Source organism: Lactuca serriola, chromosome 8 (genome assembly GCF_051521515.1).
Source record: "Lactuca serriola cultivar US96UC23 chromosome 8, Lser_US96UC23_V15, whole genome shotgun sequence".
Classification (NCBI taxonomy): domain Eukaryota; kingdom Viridiplantae; phylum Streptophyta; class Magnoliopsida; order Asterales; family Asteraceae; genus Lactuca; species Lactuca serriola.
In genome coordinates, this window is record NC_136415.1 from 25,216,836 (window position 1) to 25,238,413 (window position 21,578).

At 31.4% G+C, this 21,578-nt stretch overlaps 3 protein-coding genes across 4 annotated transcripts; 1 reads left to right on the forward strand and 2 right to left on the reverse strand.

Annotated features, from left to right (window-relative positions):
• The first annotated feature begins 3,262 nt into the window (after window positions 1-3,262).
• On the forward strand, window positions 3,263-6,580 carry LOC145068454 (uncharacterized). 2 transcript variants are annotated; one of them, XM_079015424.1, is made up of 7 exons: window positions 3,263-4,048; window positions 4,120-4,180; window positions 4,264-4,433; window positions 4,891-5,089; window positions 5,205-5,335; window positions 5,404-5,606; window positions 6,384-6,580. In XM_079015424.1, the coding sequence occupies exons 5-7, from the start codon at window positions 5,255-5,257 to the stop codon at window positions 6,460-6,462; spliced, it is 363 nt and encodes a 120-aa protein (XP_078871550.1). In that variant the 5' UTR covers window positions 3,263-4,048; window positions 4,120-4,180; window positions 4,264-4,433; window positions 4,891-5,089; window positions 5,205-5,254; the 3' UTR covers window positions 6,463-6,580. The 2 variants fall into 2 exon arrangements, with proteins under 2 accessions (XP_078871550.1, XP_078871549.1); XM_079015423.1 differs by having other exon boundaries at window positions 3,263-4,010.
• LOC145066730 (uncharacterized) lies at window positions 3,639-4,027 on the reverse strand. Its single transcript, XM_079014009.1, has 2 exons — window positions 3,874-4,027; window positions 3,639-3,787 (listed from the first exon to the last, which is right to left on the reverse strand). Exons 1-2 carry the CDS (start codon window positions 4,025-4,027, stop codon window positions 3,639-3,641), a joined length of 303 nt encoding a protein of 100 aa, XP_078870135.1.
• Window positions 6,581-19,214: 12,634 nt separating the features above from the next.
• LOC145066731 (uncharacterized) lies at window positions 19,215-19,766 on the reverse strand. The gene has a single exon (XM_079014010.1). It carries the CDS (start codon window positions 19,764-19,766, stop codon window positions 19,215-19,217), a length of 552 nt encoding a protein of 183 aa, XP_078870136.1.
• Window positions 19,767-21,578: the final 1,812 nt, after the last annotated feature.

Genomic DNA, 21,578 nt, shown 5'->3' on the forward strand with positions numbered 1-21,578 from the left:
GGGTAGCAACCAATCTTTAGTGTGGTTCACCAAGTCAATAAAATACTCTTTTAGAAAAATAAACTGATGTTAAGACCTAATAACAAAATATACAATATAGAAACATACCTATTTTACATACAACAAGAAGGGTTCTCCTTACCTTGTACTCGTCCTTTGGTAGTATAATGTAGGATCCTTTTGTTAATAAGGTCTTCTACATAGTTAAGCACCCATCTCATGACCTGTAAACACACATACACAATTAGAGAGAAGGTACTTTAACAACCGCCAATCAGTTCTTCCTTACACAAGACCTCATCATAACACATTGATAACCATGAGAACCATGAAAAGCATAATTAGATGCAGTAGCTGAAGTATCAGATAAAAAATAAAGAACTCACAGAGATGAATAAATAATGAAACAAAATTACATCCACCAGCTGAAGCATCTGCTAAGAATACATTTAATGACTATCTAAAGCTTCAAAATTGCTCCTGAAAGTACCTGTAGATTTAACAAAAAGAAAATTAATAAGATTAGACAACTGAGACTTTCTTAATATTGTACAACATGGCCATAAAAACAATCTATTTCATTTGAACCAGGGGTGGCAAGAGAAAGAAAATGTGTAAAAAAAGAGGGAAGTTATCATTTTACAACCGTTTTGAAGTTTAGAGACCAAGAAGTTAAGTTTTAGCGTTTGAAAGAATAAAGTATGTTGGCAGAACAAAGCTATTATGGGAAAGTATGGTCCGTTAGGTAGGATTTCATAACCTTTTGAAGGTGGATGGGTGTATGGAAAGTTGGTGTTCTCTTTGGCATTTTATCAAACACTTCATGGGCGATCAGGTAGGATTTCATAACAATCATTTTGTTGCTTGACACCCAATTCTCCAATAGAAATACACTTCAAAACAATCATAACTGTCAACTGGCATTCTTAAAAATTAAGATGTTGATAACGTCCAAGGAGTATATACTTGTGAATAAATACACTTACAAAATTACTTGAGTTGTTGTTTCTTTATGTTTTTGCATTTCCAAAAGCCTCCAAAATTGGATTAGCTTTAATTATCTCGTATTCTCTTCCATACCACCTCCAATAGAAACCAAATATTGCATTGATATCTTTTTTGTTTTAGTTCTTCTAACTCCACTTTCACCACTACACAAAAAAAGTTTATGAAGTTGGTCCTATATTGGACTATAATTTAGAGAAACAAACACTACATGAATTAAATAATCCAAGCTTCAATAGCTATGAAAAATCGCTAAAATACTTAAATAGATCATGTATCTATCATATATGTATTGAAACCATGACTGGAGCTTCTGAATGAAAAAAATTTTTTTTTTAGCCAATTAGGTCATTTATCTGACTTAATTTATCGAGGCAATATTGCCCCCATTTTATTTGACCCCATGAAGAAAGAACAGATCCTTGAGGAGAAACTGACAGATTAACATCTTCATCATCCATCAAAGTTCTATTATCCATGAACAAAGTTGATTTGTGACCATATCACCATATCATGAATCATTATCAACAATTTGATCAGTGTTACCATTTTTGAGTACTCTAATCAGTTGGAACAATAGAAAAAAAAACAAAAAAAAACGCAGTTGAGAGTAAGTAAAGTAAAGAAGAAGCACCTGAGAGTTGAGATACCAAAATTCCATTTCTTGTGGTGTGGTTGTCGCCAGAATAATGATGCAAGGGCATAGAATGTATGGAGCCAACGTTAAGAGATAATTGGTGGAGGAAACTTAGGGTTAGGGATTCCAGTGAACTTTGTGTGACATTGATGGTGGCGGCGGGATAGGGTTACAGTTTCTCGTCTTGACAGAAGCCAGAAGCAGGGAGACAGAGGAGTGGCGGACGATGATGGTGGAAACGATGGACTTCCAGAGAAATGATCATCCAGTTGAGAGGGAGGAAAATTAGGGCGGTCGGTGCCCCACTTTTAGGTTATAGCGACAACGGCCAGAGGGTGGTGTTAGCAATGGTGTTAGGAATGTGATGGTAATGAAGGCCTGTCGGAGATTGAAGAGTTAGGATAGAGATGGAAGAGATCTGAGAGAAGCGAAGACTGATGGTGTGTAGAGGATATTAGGGTTTTCCAAGTTAAGACCGTAAGTTACAATGACAGGCGTGTCTACATGTTTACAAGCTTAATATGATTGTACATAGTTTTAGTGACAGGCGTGTCTACATGTTTACAAGCTTAATATGATTGTACATAGTTTTATAATATGTATTATATATATATATATATATATATATATATATATATATATATATATATATATATATATATATATATATATATATGGGGTTAGTAAATATGTGGCTGTTATTTATGTATAGTTTAGTGTAGAACCAATCAAACTATCAAAACTATGTAGTTTTAATTTAACTAAAAAAAATTATTCAAAAACATTTTTAGTTAGAGAAATTAAATATCCTCCTACTATTTGTCATTATTTAATTTGGTAGGAGGATTTGTAGGAATAAACGTAGGAGGATATTTAATTTCTCTTTTAGTTATTATTTTATCTTAACCTTTCTATATTAATTTCTTAATATTAATACTCGTTCGAAAAAACAATCCAAATAAGATTATTTTCAGCAAAGAAATATATCATTCAATATACCAAAATGAAAAGGAATATACGAAGAATTAAGATACTGCTTCTTGTAGTTTTCATTTACAGATATAAAATAGACATTTATTTTATTAATTTTCAACGAAGTAACTAATATTTTCCGTCAACTATTGGCAAAGAGATTTCCCATCTTGGTGATATTTATCTGTTATTTCATTAGTATTATTTGATTCAGAGTAGATATTTGAGAGCAATAAAAGTGCTCATGATGAATATTACAACCGAATTGAGAAGATGTTACCACGGCAAAGTCAACGTGGAGTAGAAGTAGGAAACAATATTTTTTTAGGATACAGTCATAAATATTGAGGAATCAAGAGTTAAAATAGGAAAATAAACTATATTTAAAAATTTAAGATATCAATCAAAACTATTTGGTTTTTAAATGAAACCACATGGTATTGTAAGTTCTATACCTAACATTACATGACAGCCATATATATATATATATATATATATATATATATATATATATATATATATATATATATATATATATATATATATATTATTAAACATATTGCCTGTTTTTTTAAAATCAAAAGGTACAATACGTATTATATTATGTACAATAATATTAAGATTACAGTAATATTAAGTTTACAATCTACGCTTACAGCTATTTCTTGATGCTGCCCTAATCTCCTCTCCTGTTACCCTAATCTGCACACAAGAGCGCCATCAAACCAAATCTCATCGGTCTTTGTTTATCTCTTCACCCTCACGACGTCAGGTGTTTTTCCCTGACTCTGGCAACATCACACCCCAGCAGCGCACCACCACTTGTCTCCACCAAACATGCAATCGACGCCCTGGAAGTCCACCTTTTCCGTCACCGCTGTCCGCCACTTCTACATTCTGTCAAGATGAGTAGCCCTAACCCTATCCCGCCGCCACGATCAACCACCATGCCAAGATCATTTGAGGCCATTTTCATCAAACAGAAGAAAACCCTAGATTGAAAAATTGAGAGAAGTAGGGGGAATTACTTCTTGTAACGAGCGACCTCGCCATTCTTGGGGTAGAATCCCATCATACGTCCAACGGAGTTTTGGTACGCGTACATGAACCCACCCATAACTCTGATTAAACCCTCGGTCATCATCAACGGACCCCTGATCCCTGGCTTGATTCCTGCAAAAATCAAAAGAAATTCTACGTTATTCAAGAATCAAACCAAGAGTAAACTAATATAATTGAGTAGGAAGAGGGTGTGAGACCAGAAAGGTATCCAGCGGTGACAGAGATGCCGGAGATGGTGGTGAGTCGAACATAATCAAGGGTGTTGAAGTTGGCGACGGTCTTGGTGAAGGGGGGATTCCGATCTATGGTTGGGTACTCCGGCTTAGCCGATGCAGTAATGTCTATATTCATCTCTCTCTTTCTTCGTTCTTGGTAATTGCTATGTTCGCAATGTCCAATTGCTACACCCTCCCTCTTTAACTCTTTGTGTTGCTTTTTCTCAGACGACCTTTGTTGCTTTACATGGGCAAATTAGGCCATCATGTATATGGTGAATTGAGAAAGGTGAATCGTGAGATCTGAGCTTTAAGAGTAACAGGTCCATTAGAAATACCAAATAGGCCTTTACTGACAAGATTTTTGTGCAGAATCAATGCTGGTGCAATTACTGGTTGCAATTCCAATGCATCTTGTCTATATACAGAGACATATGGTGATGGTAGCTACAGTATTGTTTACTTTGTAATGGATGTTGTCCAGTATGAAGTGTCTCGGGTGATTTGGAAACTAAGCTAACAAATGGAAGTGTCATATTTGGGTATGTTTTCAGTGCTATTAACAATACTTTTTGAGTTCATTATCAAATATTTCATTCCTCTCTCTCTCTCTCTCTCTCTCTCTCTCTCTCTCTCTCTTATAATAATGCATCCCTCATCTTTGTGTCCTTTGCCCCTTTTGATTTCGTTAACAGACATCTTAGCTATACATTGATTCAAAGTATGACCTATTTGATGGCATGATAGTTCCTCTTTTTGTTAGACATATAGATCACCCATTGATATTTTGTTAGCTTTCATTGACATGTTTGTTGACTGTGGTGTAGTTTTTTCTTCGTCTTCTTGGGGGCAGTTTAGGAAGGACCGAATAATGCCTTTTTTGATTTGCTTTAGTTGCTTTTCAATATAGTCCATGTTGTTTGACTACCAAAGCAAAGGCCATTGTTTCAAATCTGGAAAGCAGAATACTAATCCTTAGAATTTTTTTTGAATCAGCAGAATACTAATCTGAAGATGCACTTCATGGGATTCTTGGTTTTGGAAAATCACATTCATCAATCATTTCACACTTGGCTTCATCTGGAAAACTAAAAAAGATGTTTGCACATTGTCTAGATGGTGACAATGGTGGTGGTATTTTTGCAATTGGTCATGTTGTTCAGCCCAAAGTCAACTCAACACCTTTGATCCTAGATCAGTATGTTCCTTTTTCTTTCAGTTAACTACATTTTTGGTCCCTATACTTAGTAATTTTCTTCAGTTTTGGTCCAAAAAGAATTTACTTTTTCCCATTTTTGGTCCCTATTTCAAAGTTTCATTGAAGTGAGTTTAAGTCTGTTAATCCCATTCAAATACCTTGCACATGAGGGCTTTTAGACCAACTAATGCTACTGAAAATGGTCATGAAGCAAAGTCAAATATTCATGAGGTTCTTGTGTCACAGGTAAAATTTTATATCACCCATTTTTTTATTTCTGTTATTTGTAATTAAAATTCCTTTTATACAAACAGCTAGATGAATGTAAACCGGAAAGTGAAGGAGAAGGGAACGGAATTGAGGATTTCGTGTATTTATTACCACCATATGAGTATTTTTTACGGATCGTTAAGCCCTTGGCGAAATGTGTAGCTTCTTCATCATGTGGTGGCGAAAAAAAGATTCCCATGTTTTTTACGGGAATGATGCGTTTTATACACTTTTTAGACTTCACCAAGTAAGAATTCTTTATTATTATTATTATTTATTTATTTTGCTTAATGGAATGGAATGGACTATTCCCCAAAGAATCTGATTCCTTCCATTTTGTTAAGCTTTGTTGCTTAGGCAAATGGTGTTTTTTTTCAATACTTTAACGTTTCCATTTTAATTTATGAAACTTTTCATTACACATATTAAAAAAATATCATGATTTTAATAAGGCTTAATAAAAAATAACCACATTTTCAACTAATGATTTTAATAAAGCTTTGTTGCTTACATGTTTTCCAAAAAAAAAAATGCAGTGCGATTTTTTTATCTTTGAAAATGATATCAATTTTGCGAAAATAAAAAAATCACAATTTTCAATTATTTTTTAGTGAGGACTACTGATAAAGACGTTAATTATTTTTGGTATGATTTAAAAAAAATTGTATGACTTATGACAGTTATTAAATTGATTTTTAAATTATTTTAGTATATTTGTTAATGTGTAGTATTTATGGTATAATATCAATTTGTTAATGTTAGTATTTTTAGTATTATATTATCTTAATTAAAATATTATAATAATGTGATTAATTTTGGTATGATTTAAAATATTTTTGGTATGATTTATGACAGTTATTAAACTGATTTTAAAATTATTTTAGTATATTTTTTTAATGTTAGTTTTTATGGTATGATATTAATTGGTTAATTTTGGAATGATTATCGGTTTTCAAAATTATATCATAGAATATTTTATTCCACCTATAAATCTAATATACGTTCTGATTTTTTACTCTTACAGCACACAATTCACAAACAAGGAATCAGGAACGAGAAGACTACTTCATTGCATTGCATTGCATTTCTTGACACGAATTTAGATTCTTTTACTTCTTCTATCTGTTATAACCTGAAGTGTGTATGATATTTTAGTTTTTACTTCTTCTATTTGAAGTGATAGACTTCTTTTGTTTTAAATGATAATTTTTTTCTCTCTTCTGATTGAAGTGATAAACTTCTTCTGTTTGAAATGATAAAATTCTTCTGTCTCAAATAATACATGTATATAATATGTATATATGTATGTATGTAATTGTTTGTGACATCCTATATATTTATGGTTTGTATATGTATATGTTGGGACATTGTGTGCTTGTGTATTTGAGTGAATATTGTTTCGAAAATATATCATGTTCTAATTTATGAGTGGATATTGTTTCTAAAATATATCATGTTCTAATTCCGTGGATTGAAACTTTCTCCTTCCATATGTACATGAATACAAATATGTTTCTATGTTTTTTTTTTATCTAATTAAAGGCGATTAAATCTATTATAAAGCCTCAAATATTCTCATGTCCTATAATTCTAATGAATCGACAAATTCATAGGCCTCCATCAAAATATAATAGAATATTAATTTTATGCATTTAAAGTGAGAAAACCATATAGAACTTATTTTTGGTCCCCCTACAAATTATTTTACTCCCATATAACACCAATTATATCCGCACATTTATTCATATTGTGCTGCTATCTATTCCAATCATTGACACATAAGATTTTTCCGAAAACACCACTTAAATTAAAATATATTTTTGATAGATCTTTTTGGCACAACATCGTTTATAACTTTATAAGCATTCGGACATGACAGAACTTAAAATGATTAAAATACGGAGATAGTTTATTACAACACTCTGGTAACCATCACATCAAAGCTTTTATATGCTTTAATAACTTAAAAAGAAAAGAAAAACATACTTGTAACAAAAAAACACTACAACACTTGCAACATCCATAATTTAACACTTAGAATGTTTGTAGAGATAATTCTTCCAGAATCCAGAGTTCCAGACATCTTAATTATCATCAACTTAATAACCTCATAACCAAACCACTTACTTCAATAAAACATTATTATAGTTAAATGAGATGATTTGTTGTAGTTAGTTAATTTAGTTATTGTAGTTAGTTAATTTAGTCAAATACAATCATGACTTTTACACGGTTAAATATATGATTTTTTCTTGTGAGTATCTGATGTGATACGATACATCTGGCTTTCATTTTGTTGAATCATGAATGCTTATATTTACGTTGATGCATTTTCATTGCTACTAATGTTGGGCTAGCAGATGAAACAACATGATTGCAGATTGTTATAATTTATATATTGTAAAATCAAGTATGAACTATTAGATGAAATTTCAAATGTATACTCAACTTCCGCCGTATTATATGACTATGCACCTAGCTAAAAACTATTCGTTTAAATAAACTATTCGACACAAAATAGTCTACCAAAAGGCCGCAATGAATAGCTCACGTCTAAATGAAACTAATCATCACATTAAAACTATTTTCCGAAAGAAATTCTTTGTCGCCCAGCGCTTGGCGCGGGTAAACGGCTAGTGTATATATATATATATATATATATATATATATATATATATATATATATATATATATATATATATATATATATATAGGTTTAAAAGTTTCTCACATCTATTGTGTGCTAAAATACACCAATAAGAATTTAGTAAAAATTAAATTATTATCTAATCAAATAAAGATAGATATTAAATGATATCCATAATTACAATTTCTATTGATGGAAACTAACTAAATTTGTAATTAATATCAGCAATATTATTCTTTTAAAATGAATTTGCATCTAGTTTTCATTTATGAGTTCGTATTTTGTTTCATGATTCACTCACTCAAAATACAACAGAGTTGCCAAGAACATGGAGAATGAGAGTATATTTTAATAGAATGAGAGTTTATTCTAAAAGAATAAGAGTATATTCTAACAGAATGAGAGTGTATTCTAGTAGAATACACGATTATTCTTCATATTCTATGCAACTTTGTTGCATTTTAACTGAGTGGATCCATAAACAAAACACGAACCCATACATAAAAACCTAATTGCGAATTTATTCTGAAAAAATATTGTTGCTGACATTAATGACGAGTTTAATTAGTTTCCATAAAAAAAGATTTATGACGATGGATATCATTTAATATACATATATTTATGGAAATCATTTAATATCTATCTTTATTTAATTAAATAATTATTTAATTTTATTAAATTCTTATTTGTGCATTCTACCACACAATAAATATAAGAAACACATGAACATATATATATATATATATATATATATATATATATATATATATATATATATATATATATATATATATATATATATATATATATATATATATATATATGTTAAAAAACAACTTAATTACTTTTTTTTTGTTAGTTAATTGTTTTACAAATTTTTTAAAACTAATTCAAAGTAAAAGTAACCATATTACTAAACATTGCGTCAAATAACAAAAAAATAAAGTCTCATGAACATATTACAATTTAATGAATTACATAACCCATTTCATGAAAGGCTGAAAGCCTCATCATCGATATTTTATCTCAACTTCAAGGTGTGGAACTACATCAACAATCCCTTAACCAAAGGATCTGTTGGCCCTTTTCGCTTCTTAATATTAAAGACGTGTAGAAGTTTCTTGAGTTTGTAATACCATCGATTCTCTTCCAACTTCTCTATAGCTTCGTCATCACCTTCTAATTCCTTGGCGTTAAAAGCACTTTCTTTTAAATCACTTTTTAGTGGTCTCGTCCAGGACCAGGATTGATACATAGCTTCACTGATGATGATGGATTATCAAAGAAATGAAAAATCAGCATATATCAAGCACGATCAAGAAGCAAATAAGCTACAACGGTTAGTGAGTTTTTATTTGATCTCCACACAATCAGAGAGCTAGCTAGCTTAATGACACTAATGTCCCAATCACGCATTTTGACAAATATGCGAACTAAGCCGGTACATTCTCTTTCAGTATTGACTGATTTTTAGCAAAATAATCAGCATTGGAAAATTTGCATTCAAACAACACCAACCCCTTACCCATGGGTAGATAAAAGCGTACCAATCAAGGCACAAGGGGAGGGCTACTTGTGCCAGGCAGCAATGGGCTAGGGGCATCATATTTCTAGTACCTCTTATGGGTTGGGTAAATATTAGGGGTGAACATGATGCGGTTCGGTGCGGTTTTTGCCTAAAATCGAATCGAAAACCGCAATTTCGGTTTTTTGAAGTTTAGAAACCGCAACGTTCGGTTTTTATGCGGTTCGATTTTTATGCGGTTAGGTTTTTGCGGTTTTTTGTCGGTTTTATTATTATTATTATTATTTTTGTTTTGCCTTTTGGTTTTTTGCAGTTCAGTTTTTCTGATACCATCACCTCTTGATTTGAAATCAAATGATATAACCATTCATCTAAGATGCTTTTTAATGCTTGAATAAAATATGAATTAAATATAATATATGTTCCACATTAACATGAGACAGTATCAACTAATATATTCATAAAAATGATACTATCATCGTTAGTTTCATCATATTTAAATGTTAAAAGATGTCATAATCATTATTTGTTCTTATAAATATCACTAAATATATACTTAAAAATATACAATTATCATCTGATAAGATAAATATTTATATTTATAGAAATTTTAATTTCACGAGTTCTTCGTTCTTACAAATATCAATACTTATATATATATATATATATATATATATATATATATATATATATATATATATATATATATATATATATATATATACAATCATCATCTGATAAGATAAATATTTATATTTATAGAAATTTTAATTTTCACGAGTTCTTCGTTCTTACAAATATCAATACTTAATATATATATATATATATATATATATATATATATATATATATATATATATATATATATATATATATATATATATGCGATGCGGTTCGGTTTTTGCAAGACTAGAAACCGCATCGCACCAAACATTTTCAGTTTTTGCAAAACTAAAAACCGCACCGTCGTTTTTATTTTGGTTTCAGTTTATGCTGTTTTTTCGGTTTGCGGTTCGGTTTTTGCTGACCCCTAGTAAGTACATTTTAAGACCATTTGGTAGATTATTTGGCAGTTGGCAGCTCGTGAGAACCGAGAACAAAAAGTCTATAAATGAACGACTAATCTATATATGTATATGTATATGTACATGTACATGTACATGTACATGTACATGTACATGTATATATATGAATATATCCTTAAAGGTATATGTGTAAATATATCCTTAAAGGTATATAAATTTAGTATCCAAATTCATCATACCACGTTGTTTTGTATCATCTATGCATTGTAATCGTCCAAAGTTCTTAAAATTCAATTTCTAACATGATTTACTTCCAAACTTTTTATAAATTTCACCATTATCTTCGTCATACATAAATTTCATTTTCAACTATAATATATTTAGGTTATTAAGTTTTTGACAAAAAGATATGATGTAACATGAAAATAATAGCAAAATTTCAAAAATCTTAGAAAGTTAATCAAGTTAGAAATTTAATTTTAATAATATTATAATGCAAACCACTTTTCCTAAACTTATATACCTTTAAGTGTATAATCACTTTTCCTATATATATATATATATATATATATATATATATATATATATATATATATATATATATATATATATATATAGGAAAAGTGATTATACCCTTAGAGGTATATAAGTTTAGATACCAAACCTACTATATATATATATATATATATATATATATATATATATATATATATATATATAATGACTAAAAATGGTAATATATTTTTCAATTTGTACATATTTGGTCATTAAGTTTATGTTTCGTCCATATTTATCCTCTTCAACTTGTTTAATTGTACATATTTAAGGGTGTTTGGATTAGATTTTTAGCTTATTGCTTATAGCTTATTTGTGGTGGGAATAAGCAATAAGCATGGGAAGGGATGCTTATTAAAATTAACTTATTTAGCCTAATAAGCTGGATTTTATCCAAACACTCAAATTAGCTTATTGTGGGAATAAGCAATAAGCACCTCTTTTTTTCCTATCCAAACACCCCCTTAATCATTTTTACCGGCTATTGCAAGTAAACCGAAAAAATAACTTAAAAGGGTAATATATTTCTCACTTTGTACACATTTAATCCTTAATATATTTTTTTGCGCATTTGGTCTTTAATATTTTTTTACACGTGCCAGCCATACAAGTGGTGTTTTTTTTTGTCATTATTTACTAAATACTTTTTTCTTTGACAATAAGAATCTGAAAAATCCAAAGATCTTAAAATTTAATTCTCTACAAAATGAATACAATCATGAAAATTTGAAAAAAAAAAGTTATTATTTTTCTTTTATAAAGAAATCCAAAAAAAAAATCTCCAAGTATCTTAAAAATTTAAGGGATTTTTCTACTAAATATACTAGTGACTTTGTAAAAATATTTATCACAAATAAGTTTTTAATGTATTTATTTTTAATTTTATGAAATACTATTTTTTTAAAAAAATATATATAAAAATAATATAATCCAAAATGTGATGATTCAAATTACTTATGATTTAAAAAAAAAACTTTTGGTTCAACTTTTTTATGATCCTTAATTTGTTATGAATTAAAAATATTTAGACTCAAATATTTTATAATCTTTAATTATATTTTTTATGATTCAAAATATATAATAATCCATAATTTTTGAACAAAAACTATATTTAATAGAATATATTATTTATCCAAAATCATATGATTCAAAAATAATTTGACTCAAAATATTAATACTCAAAATAATTTGATTCAAAATTTTATGATCCAAAAATAATATGATTCAAAAAACAAATGAATGGAAAATATTATGATCTTTAATATTTTTCTGTTTTAAAATTTTATAATTTTTAAACATTAAAAACTCAAACCGATATTCAGTTTAAAAAATTAAAAAAAAAACTAAAAAAAACAAAAAAAAATCAAAAACTAAAAACAAAAACAAAGAAAAATACTAGTACATTCAAGTATGTATAAGGGTTGAATTACACTAATCGTCTCTCGTGCACATGCCAGAAAGCGTGTTTAGTCTGTAACATCTCGGGTTTTCAGGTATTTTTCAAATCCTTCCTTTGGTTTCTAAATTGTCATTTTGGGTCTTTGGAGTATAAAGGGGTAGCCATAAAAAGCCCTAGTGGCAAAATGGTAATTTTAGGAGTAGGAGTAGTATAATGGGTGTACATGTGGGTACGCTAAGCGTACTAGGGCGCGTCTTAGTACGTTGGGCGTACTAATGTTCCGGTGAAACCCTATTTTTTAGGGTTTGAAGAGTACTTAAACATCATTATGGCTCATCTAGCCTCACTCTTTTAGAATCCACATTCTTGAGTCGTTCTTAGCAAACCCTAGCCCCATAAGTGAGTATTTTGAGCTTAAAGTGTGCTATTTGTGTGCTTAAAGGAGAAGGAAGTGCATCAAGGATTCAAGGAAGGAAAGCAAGCTTGTAGATCTTAGATCATCATCTTCTTGGGAAGCTCTAGAAGTTCAGGGATTTTAGTGAGCAAGCAACCAGAGGTTTTCTATATGGTTCGTCAGTGTGAGGTGAGTTATCCTCACTATACTAAGAGGGTCTAAGGCACCAAGGCAGACCGTTTGGATTGAATCCTGGTTTATTGTAAGATGTTTATGTGTAATGGTATGTTAGATTTGTATCCTGGTTTATAGGATGATGTTATAGTAGTGATCTGTTAAATCTATATGATTGTCTGTACATGCTAGCTAGTGTTTGATATGATATATGTTGATGTGTGTTGGGAGTGGGTTGAGGCGATCTTTCTTTGTGCTGAAGGCCAACAGACCTAGGGCGGCCCGGATAGACTGAAGGCCTATGAGGCGGACCAGTTAGGCCGAAGGCCCGGTACAGCGGTCCAGACATGCTGAAGGTTTTGTATGTATGTTGTTGCTGTGATATCTATGATTATGTGTTGTGGTGGTATTTTGGGGAAACTCACTAAGCTTTGAGCTTACAATTTCCGGTTATGTTTCAAGTACCTCAGATGATCGCGGGAAGGCGAAGGCTTGATCGTGCACCTCCTCGTGTTATGTTTTGGGATTTGGGGAAAAACTCTGATGATAAACATGTTTTGAAAACTATTATGTAAACAATTATGATTTTTGGTTGGTTTGGAAAAGTTTTAATTTTCATGAAATTTTGTGAATGTTACAAGTTGGTATCAAAGCTGGGGCATGGGTCGATGTGTTCGACGGGGATGCTGAACCCTATAATGGGGGATGAAGGTGGGTTGTACCTGATCCCACATCGGATGGGAAGGAGAACTAAGCATTCCTTAAAAGGGGTATGGATACCTTCTGTGTCATAACGCATTTTAAAGCTGTGAGAGCGGCAGATCCATTAAAAACTCTGCAGTTAAGCGTGCCCGGGCGAGAATAATTCAGGGATGGGTGACCCCCTGGGAAGTTTTCGTGTCGGGAGCCCAAAGCGGACAATATTGTGATATGTGCCAGAGGGGGATGTTACATAGCCGATATTTTCAAAAATTAACTTAGACCCTCCCTCATTTGGTTAAAAGTTGCATGCTTCATCCCTTATGCGTCATAAACTGACTATTATGCCCTTTTGTCTTAATTTTAATTTAATTATAATTGATTTTGTATTTAAAAGAAATAAAGAAATAAAAAAAAAGCAATTTCAATCCCTCATTAATTATAATTGATTTCTAATTTACTCTTATTTCTTTTTTCTCTATCAGCTCCGTCACGTCCCACTACTTCTTTTACCTTCAAGATACTGAGAACCATAGGAACATCATCCTTCATCAGATTCCTCTTTAAATCGTTACAATACATCAACCTAATCGACTATATGTAAGTCTTGATATCATCACAATCAGCAATAAAAAAATGAATGGATTAACATTATCAGTTAAACCTTTTAATTGTTGTCCTTGAAGAACCAATTTCTGGCAATAATCAGATAGTTTATCTGTGGAAAAACATATATAGAGAATTCAACAAATTTTCGCATTCTCTTGTAAATTCAACAAATTTTCGCATTCTCCTCCCTATCGATGTTGCTAATCTGAGCTTCTCCTTCGAAATCCTCTACAAATTTTACTCATTTTTGGAGAAATTCTACATCTGTTTCTCATTGAGCGAGAATTTAGGGCTTTTTTTTGTCAGTGGAGAAGATGACAACAACGGCTTCTGTTTCTTTTCCCTGGATTCCCGAAGATGATCTGTTGCTTAAGAATTCAACCAAGGTTCGATTACATGTTTTTTTATCTGTTGTTATCTTTGATTGTAGGCCATTGCCTTTATCCATGTTTTTCAACTTCATTTTGGGGATTTTTTACCTACATGATTTGCAACCGTAGATTATGTTATTGTTCGAGATTTTTAGGTCACCGTTAGTATGAACTGATGCCAATAACCTGTTATGAAATTCATGAAGTCTCAATCTTATTTATTATCAGTGGAAGTAACTTGTGTGATTCAATTTTGTTTTTATTTACTGAAACTTGGGATAATTGATGGTTGGTTCATATGATTATAGATTAGTTGCCCTAATTCACCATAATACCCCAGCCCATGTGTGTGTTATGCTTATGTTAAGTAGATGCACTTGTATGCTGAAGGTACCTTGAGTGGTTTTCAGAATAATTTGTGCATACAATTATATTCATGCTCACTCATGTATGTGTTTATCATGCTTATGAAAAGTAGAGGCATCTTTAAGACTGTATCATTCTGTGTAGTTAGTTGACCATGGAATTAAAATGTTATGTTGATCTCAATAGCAGAATGAGAAAAGACCTGGTTGTAAGAAGTAGACAATAACCATGAAATCATATTTTGTTGGCATATTCATATCACAACTAAATTAGAATGTCGATCTTCTCTATTTAAACTATTGATATGGAATTGACTGGCTTCACTTGTGGTAACAGTGTGATGAAGATACAAAAACTCAGTTGATCTTTTTATAAATAATATGGGGCGAAACCTTATATGGTGAAATTATAATATCTTCAGAACTACAGAATCCCAAATACTTGAGTTCAGCTCCTTCTGCAACTCCAAACTTCACCACCCATAATCTGAGTACACTGATTTACTTCTTACTTGGAAGTTTTACATAAATCTTTTTCAGTGATTATTATATGCTTCTTATTCTATGTTCTTAGTGATTTCAGGGTTTTTTTTTCCTGAAATTGGTCGATGATTAAATTCTCATGGCTAGGCAAAGGTAATTCACCTTCCCTTTTATCTCTATCTTCTCACAATTCTGAAATCTTATGACTTAGTGTATGTCATAGCTGCAAATGGTAATTACAGGTTAATGAGGCTAAAGGAGAGGTGACCCTTGAACATGTTGAATTGCTACACCTTGGTTTAGTCATTATTCTGATTTATTTAACTTTTTTGTGTATCAGAACATGTCTATACTATGTTTAAGTGATTAAATATCATGAACATTTACGGTTATATGTGTAGGATTCTTAAAGAAGATCAAGTGATAGGAAATTGCAAGATCCATGTCTCAAGTTATGGATGGACAAGTCTATTCTGTCAAATTGATTAGCAACATATATTCTATTAGAATGTAGTAGTGTTTTACTTAGATTTTAATGTTTTCTTCTTAAAGAATAAATGTAATTGCTAACCATTATTATATATATTCTTTCAGAATGAATGTCATGTATGTATGTTTATAGTTGTTTTTGTTAAGAATGAATGTAATTATTGATTTTAAGATATTAAAATTCTTTTCATATAAAATTTGTATTCATTAAAAATTATTAATCTTGATAATATATGTTTATAGTATTCTGTCAGAATTTAATGTTTTCTTCAAGATAATCATAAACACATTCTTTTAGAATATCCGAATTAATATATTTATTATCCAAAAAATCAGATTTTTAAAGTTTAGAGAATTAATTATTCCTTAAAATCTGCAACTTTTCTTTTTTAATTTTATGTTAATTGACTAAAATACCCTTATAATGAAATTAGATGAAAATTTTTAATTATCTATAATTTAATAATATGTATTAATCACTTTTCTTAAAATAAGTTAAATGATTGGCTCATATTCATTCCTACATCCACACAATAATTAGTTAAAATAGAATAACCTCTCTCTCTCTCTCTCTCTCTCTCTATATATATATATATATATATATATATATATATATATATATATATATATATATATATATTGCAAGACAACCCATGGTTTTCTTCTTAATAGACACGACTCCAATACTAAACAATATTACATTTTCGGCCCTTAATAGACAACCCATGGTTTTCTTCTTAATAGACACGACTCCAATACTAAACAATATTACATTTTCGGCCCTTAAAAGTTATCCTCATCTAAAATTCCTTTCATTTTTTTTATAAATTTGGTCTATACTTTCTTTCACAATCTGCGTCATGATTTGACAGAGCACATATGGGAAAGACAATTCCAATGACAAAATGACAATGAAGACGAAGAGGATGAGGGTGGTGATGACGTGCAGATGAGGACGGTGACGACAAGTAGTATTTCTCTATGGTTTTTTATTTTTTAAAATTTTTATGTTTTTAAGTAGTTTAATGTTTTATTTGATATGTTTTATGTTTGTGTTAGTAATTTAGGTTTTAAATTTCTATGTTTTTAATTAATGAAATGTGGTTTTATTTTTTTATGTTTTCAAAAAATTTATTTATGTTATAAATAATGTTTTTTATTTAATATAATGGTTAAAAAATAAAAAAAATTAAAAAAAGAATATTATGGCGTGGTAACCACTTCCAATGTCTAGTGGGTTGGAGGTGAAGACGTGACACAAAAGTGACAACATTTTTTCGTTGAGTTGATGGTGACCGCTCTCCATGGCCTTAGATGTACGGAGAATTGTTTATCATATGCGTCAAGAGACCCCTTCAAAGGTGTGGAGGTGCTTCTATGCCCAAATATATTACACAGACGCGGGATAGGATTTTGGGTAATCCTTTCATATATTTTATTCAAGAAGGTATTAATTATAAGCATGGCGACAGGCTATGTTAGCTCACATGCAGATATGGTTATATATCACGTATATTCATAAGGTCATGATTTTTCCACTGAAACTTTTACTTATCCACATAAAAAATAGTGTAAAGACATATATACCCTTCCATTCCATTAGTAATTATTGAAGAAACAGATACCCAGACTTATTCCACCTACGTTGAACTTCCAAGTTTCTAGATTTAATTTATTTTGCTTCTTCGCACACTGGTTTGCCTCCCTCCCACTGCAGATGTATTTGTGACTTGTTTCTCAGTTGCCTAAAGGATAAAGTTCACATCTATTTTATTCAAGAAGGTATTAATTATAAGCATGGAAACAGGCTATGTTAACTCACATGCAGATATGGTTATATATCACGTATATTCATAGGGTCATGATTTTTCCACTGAAACTTTTTGCTTATCCACAGAAAAAATAGTGTAAAGACATATATACCCTTCCATTCCATTAGTAATTATTGAAGAAATAGATACCCAAACTTATTCCACCTCCGTTGAACTTCCAAGTTTCTAGATTTAATTTATTTTGCTTCTTCGCACACTGGTTTGCCTCCCTCCCACTGCAGATGTACGTGTGACTTGTTTCTCAGTTGCCTAAAGGATAAAGTTCACATCTTCAGCTGTCTCTAATTCCTTGTATTTTCTCAATCCTTTATAATAGTTTTTCTGTATTTTGTGGTGTTTTGCCTTGTATTCTTCGATCTTTCATGTTCAAAATGATTATCAGAATAACTCAATCGAGATCAATGGAGCAGCAACAATGGCAACAATGGAGGACTCGCTTAATTTTGGCCTTTTCGATTCAATGGAACTACAACAACAGAAACCCAATAAGTTTTGGGAAGAATGAGGATTCTAAGGTTCGGTACGCTGTAAAAGATTTGTGGGATTCATCGTTGTTAAGAAATTCCTGAAACATCCCTGTAAATATAACGCAAATAGGGTTTTTAAATGTTGACTGTGAAGAAGAAGAAGAAGGAGATATAGTATAAACGGACTTGCAGTTCTTGAAGAAACCTGCATTCGCTAAAAGAATTCGGGATTCTGCCGTTTAGATCGAAGTAATGGAGATCAGGAATTTGTTGACGTTCAACAGACCTACGACATACTCGCGGAGATGGATTCAAGATTTCAAGTTCTTCGGTCTTTACCCTCCTCAATAATTATTAATTATTAATTAAATAGAAGGCTATAAATGTCCAATGCACAATTTTTTCAGAGTGCATGAATAAAAACTCCCAGTGGAAATATCAGGAGCCATATTCATAATAAACTACTGGTCATACATTCTAGTTTAAGTAAGGTCATCTCCAATGGATTAAACTCATGGAGAGTTGTATGGATTGTCAACTAGGAAAAAGAATATACAAATTCACTTTAATTCTTAAAAAAATTAATAAATTTTCAGTTACAACTCCATTCCACGGCCATTCAACTCCACACACTCTCTCTCTCCTTTATATTATATTCACATTTATTCCATTAAACCCTCATACAACTCCCATTGTGGATGGCCTAAGCATTGTGTTGGTCAAGTGAAATATTTGGTTATATATGTTGAAAATTAAATGTATAGCTTAGTAAAATAAAATCTAGCTAGTGCATATATGCCATAACGAAAAATATTTATTACTTACGGGGGAACACCCTCATATGGAGGCCGTGGATGAGTTATGTGTACCTTCGTTTCTTGCCGAGGCCCTACCACCTCTATCCATCCTCCCATCTTGGCGACTTCGGGAGGAATAAAAACCGGTGGATATGAAAGAGCGCTTTCAGGGAAAGCAAGTTTCAGGTGGATCTTACCATTGGGACGACCAGATGGACGGGTAAGATCGAATTTTCGAATGAGTTTGGAATTTTCTGGATCAGGTAGATCTTTAAGCTTGAAAAGGAGGGTTCCAACCAAATGTTTCTGCAAGTGAAGTGGTTGGGCATCATGGCGGATCTCTAGGTTAAGAAAGGTGGAGTAGGGAGGGAATGGTAGATCAATGACGAAGTGTTCATCCCAAACGGGTTTGGTTGAATTAGAGTCGTCGACTTTTGTGGTATGGCGGGGTTTGTCGTAATTGTAGTTGAACCAAAAGGTGGCATAAGGTCTCAGATCTCCGTTTCTCCAATTAACATTCTTGAGGTGTTTGGCAGAGATGATCGTGATTTCCAGCTCTGGGGCTGAGTCACCCATGCATATAAACAAATCGGACAATTGAAACTTGAAAGGAGTTAGAGTTCCGAGTATTATTCACTGCTATCTATATATACCTACCTTGCAAATTTTAATTTATAAATTACTACATTATTATAAATTATCACTGGTGCTGATTGCATTGCTTCCTTTGCAATTTGAAGCCGTACAAATTACCTGGAGTTTCGCGCGTGTAACTACAAAGTATAGGATCACATGTACAATAAAACTATGTTGATCACAGCATCTCAAATCACGATTAGGGTGGTGCATGTTACAAATGGTAATATGGTATTGACTAAACTCTACAAATGGTTCAAAATTGTCACTTTGGTCCAAAAAAGTTTGGATTAGAACCAGAGGTTCAAAGTTATCATTTTGTTGTTTGTTTGGTCCAATCTATTGTGAATTTTTTCAAAATCATAGATTTGCCCCTATTAATTTGATTTTCGACAAAACTGCAAACTTAGTCCCTGTGGTATTCAAAAAACTTTGGATGGGGTCCAAAAACTTTCGGAGTTGCATGGAAGGTCCAAAATCAAAACATTTCTTTGATTTTCGTCCAAAAAAACTTGAAAAGACGATTATGCCCTTTTTATTTTCTTTTTTGTATTTTTTTATATTTTCTTTAATAACTATTAATCAAAAATTAAAAATAAAAGAATTGAGCCCACCCCCACCCCTACTCTCTCTCTCTCTCTCTCTCTCTCTCTCTCTCCAGATCTTGTATGAATGGATGAATTAAAGGGTTGTTGATTTCTTAAGATAATCAACATTTTGAATAAACTTCTCGATTTAAGCATATACCGAAGAGGTGTAAAGTTAGGTCTTCGATTTTAACATAGGGAGAAAGGGATGAAAGGGTGTCCGTCTTCACCAGAAAGATCTCCAGATCTCAGTCGAAACCTGATGTCGCTGCCCTTCTCGTTTTCGTTTATGCTTCAATCTGTCGATAATGGTTTTCGTTCAAGATCTGGATTAGGAATCAATCGCTGAAAACACTAGCAATTAACTGCTGCCGCCATTTCGACAAATGTTAGGGTTTCAAACGATGATGTCATCGGATCTATGTCTAACCCTAATCAAAATCCGTCTCCACAACCGAGATCTGAAGACGAAACGAGATCTAAAGGAAAAATATCAATTTCTAGAGTGTATGTGTCTGTTCATGTTTGAAGGCAAGAAATCTATTTCTTTCCCCTGAATTCTGGCATTTGTGTATTAGCTATGAGATGAACACAATATCTTCGTCTTCATATTTCCCCTGATTTCTTTGTCTTCATCTAGTTCCCATATATTCATCGTGTTTAGCCTTATATGTATATGTATGAATAAGGAAGAGAGAGAAAGGGAGAGAGTGTATCAATCTGGTTTAAACCTTCATCAGATGGTAGTGATGATACTCCATTTTTTCTGAAACTCAGAACAATGAAGATGGGTTTTGTGGAGAGAGAGAGAGAGAGAGGGACGGTGGGTAGGGTGTGGGATATTTTTTTTTTTCCTTTTTTCTTTATTTTTTAATTAGAATAGTTTTAAAATAATTATAAAAAATACAAAAAAGAAAATAAAAGGGCATAATTGTCTTATCAAATTTTTTTTGGACCAAAATCACGGAAATGTTTTGATTTTGGACCTTCCATGCAAGTGAGAAAAATTTTGGACCCCATCCAAAGTTTTTTGAATACCACAGGGACTAAATTTACAGTTTTGTCTTGATTTTCTCTTTTTTCTTAATTGTATTTTTGATTTTTAGATTTAAAAAAAGTAAAAAAATAAAATTAAATCTCTCTCTCTCTCACACACACACATCCA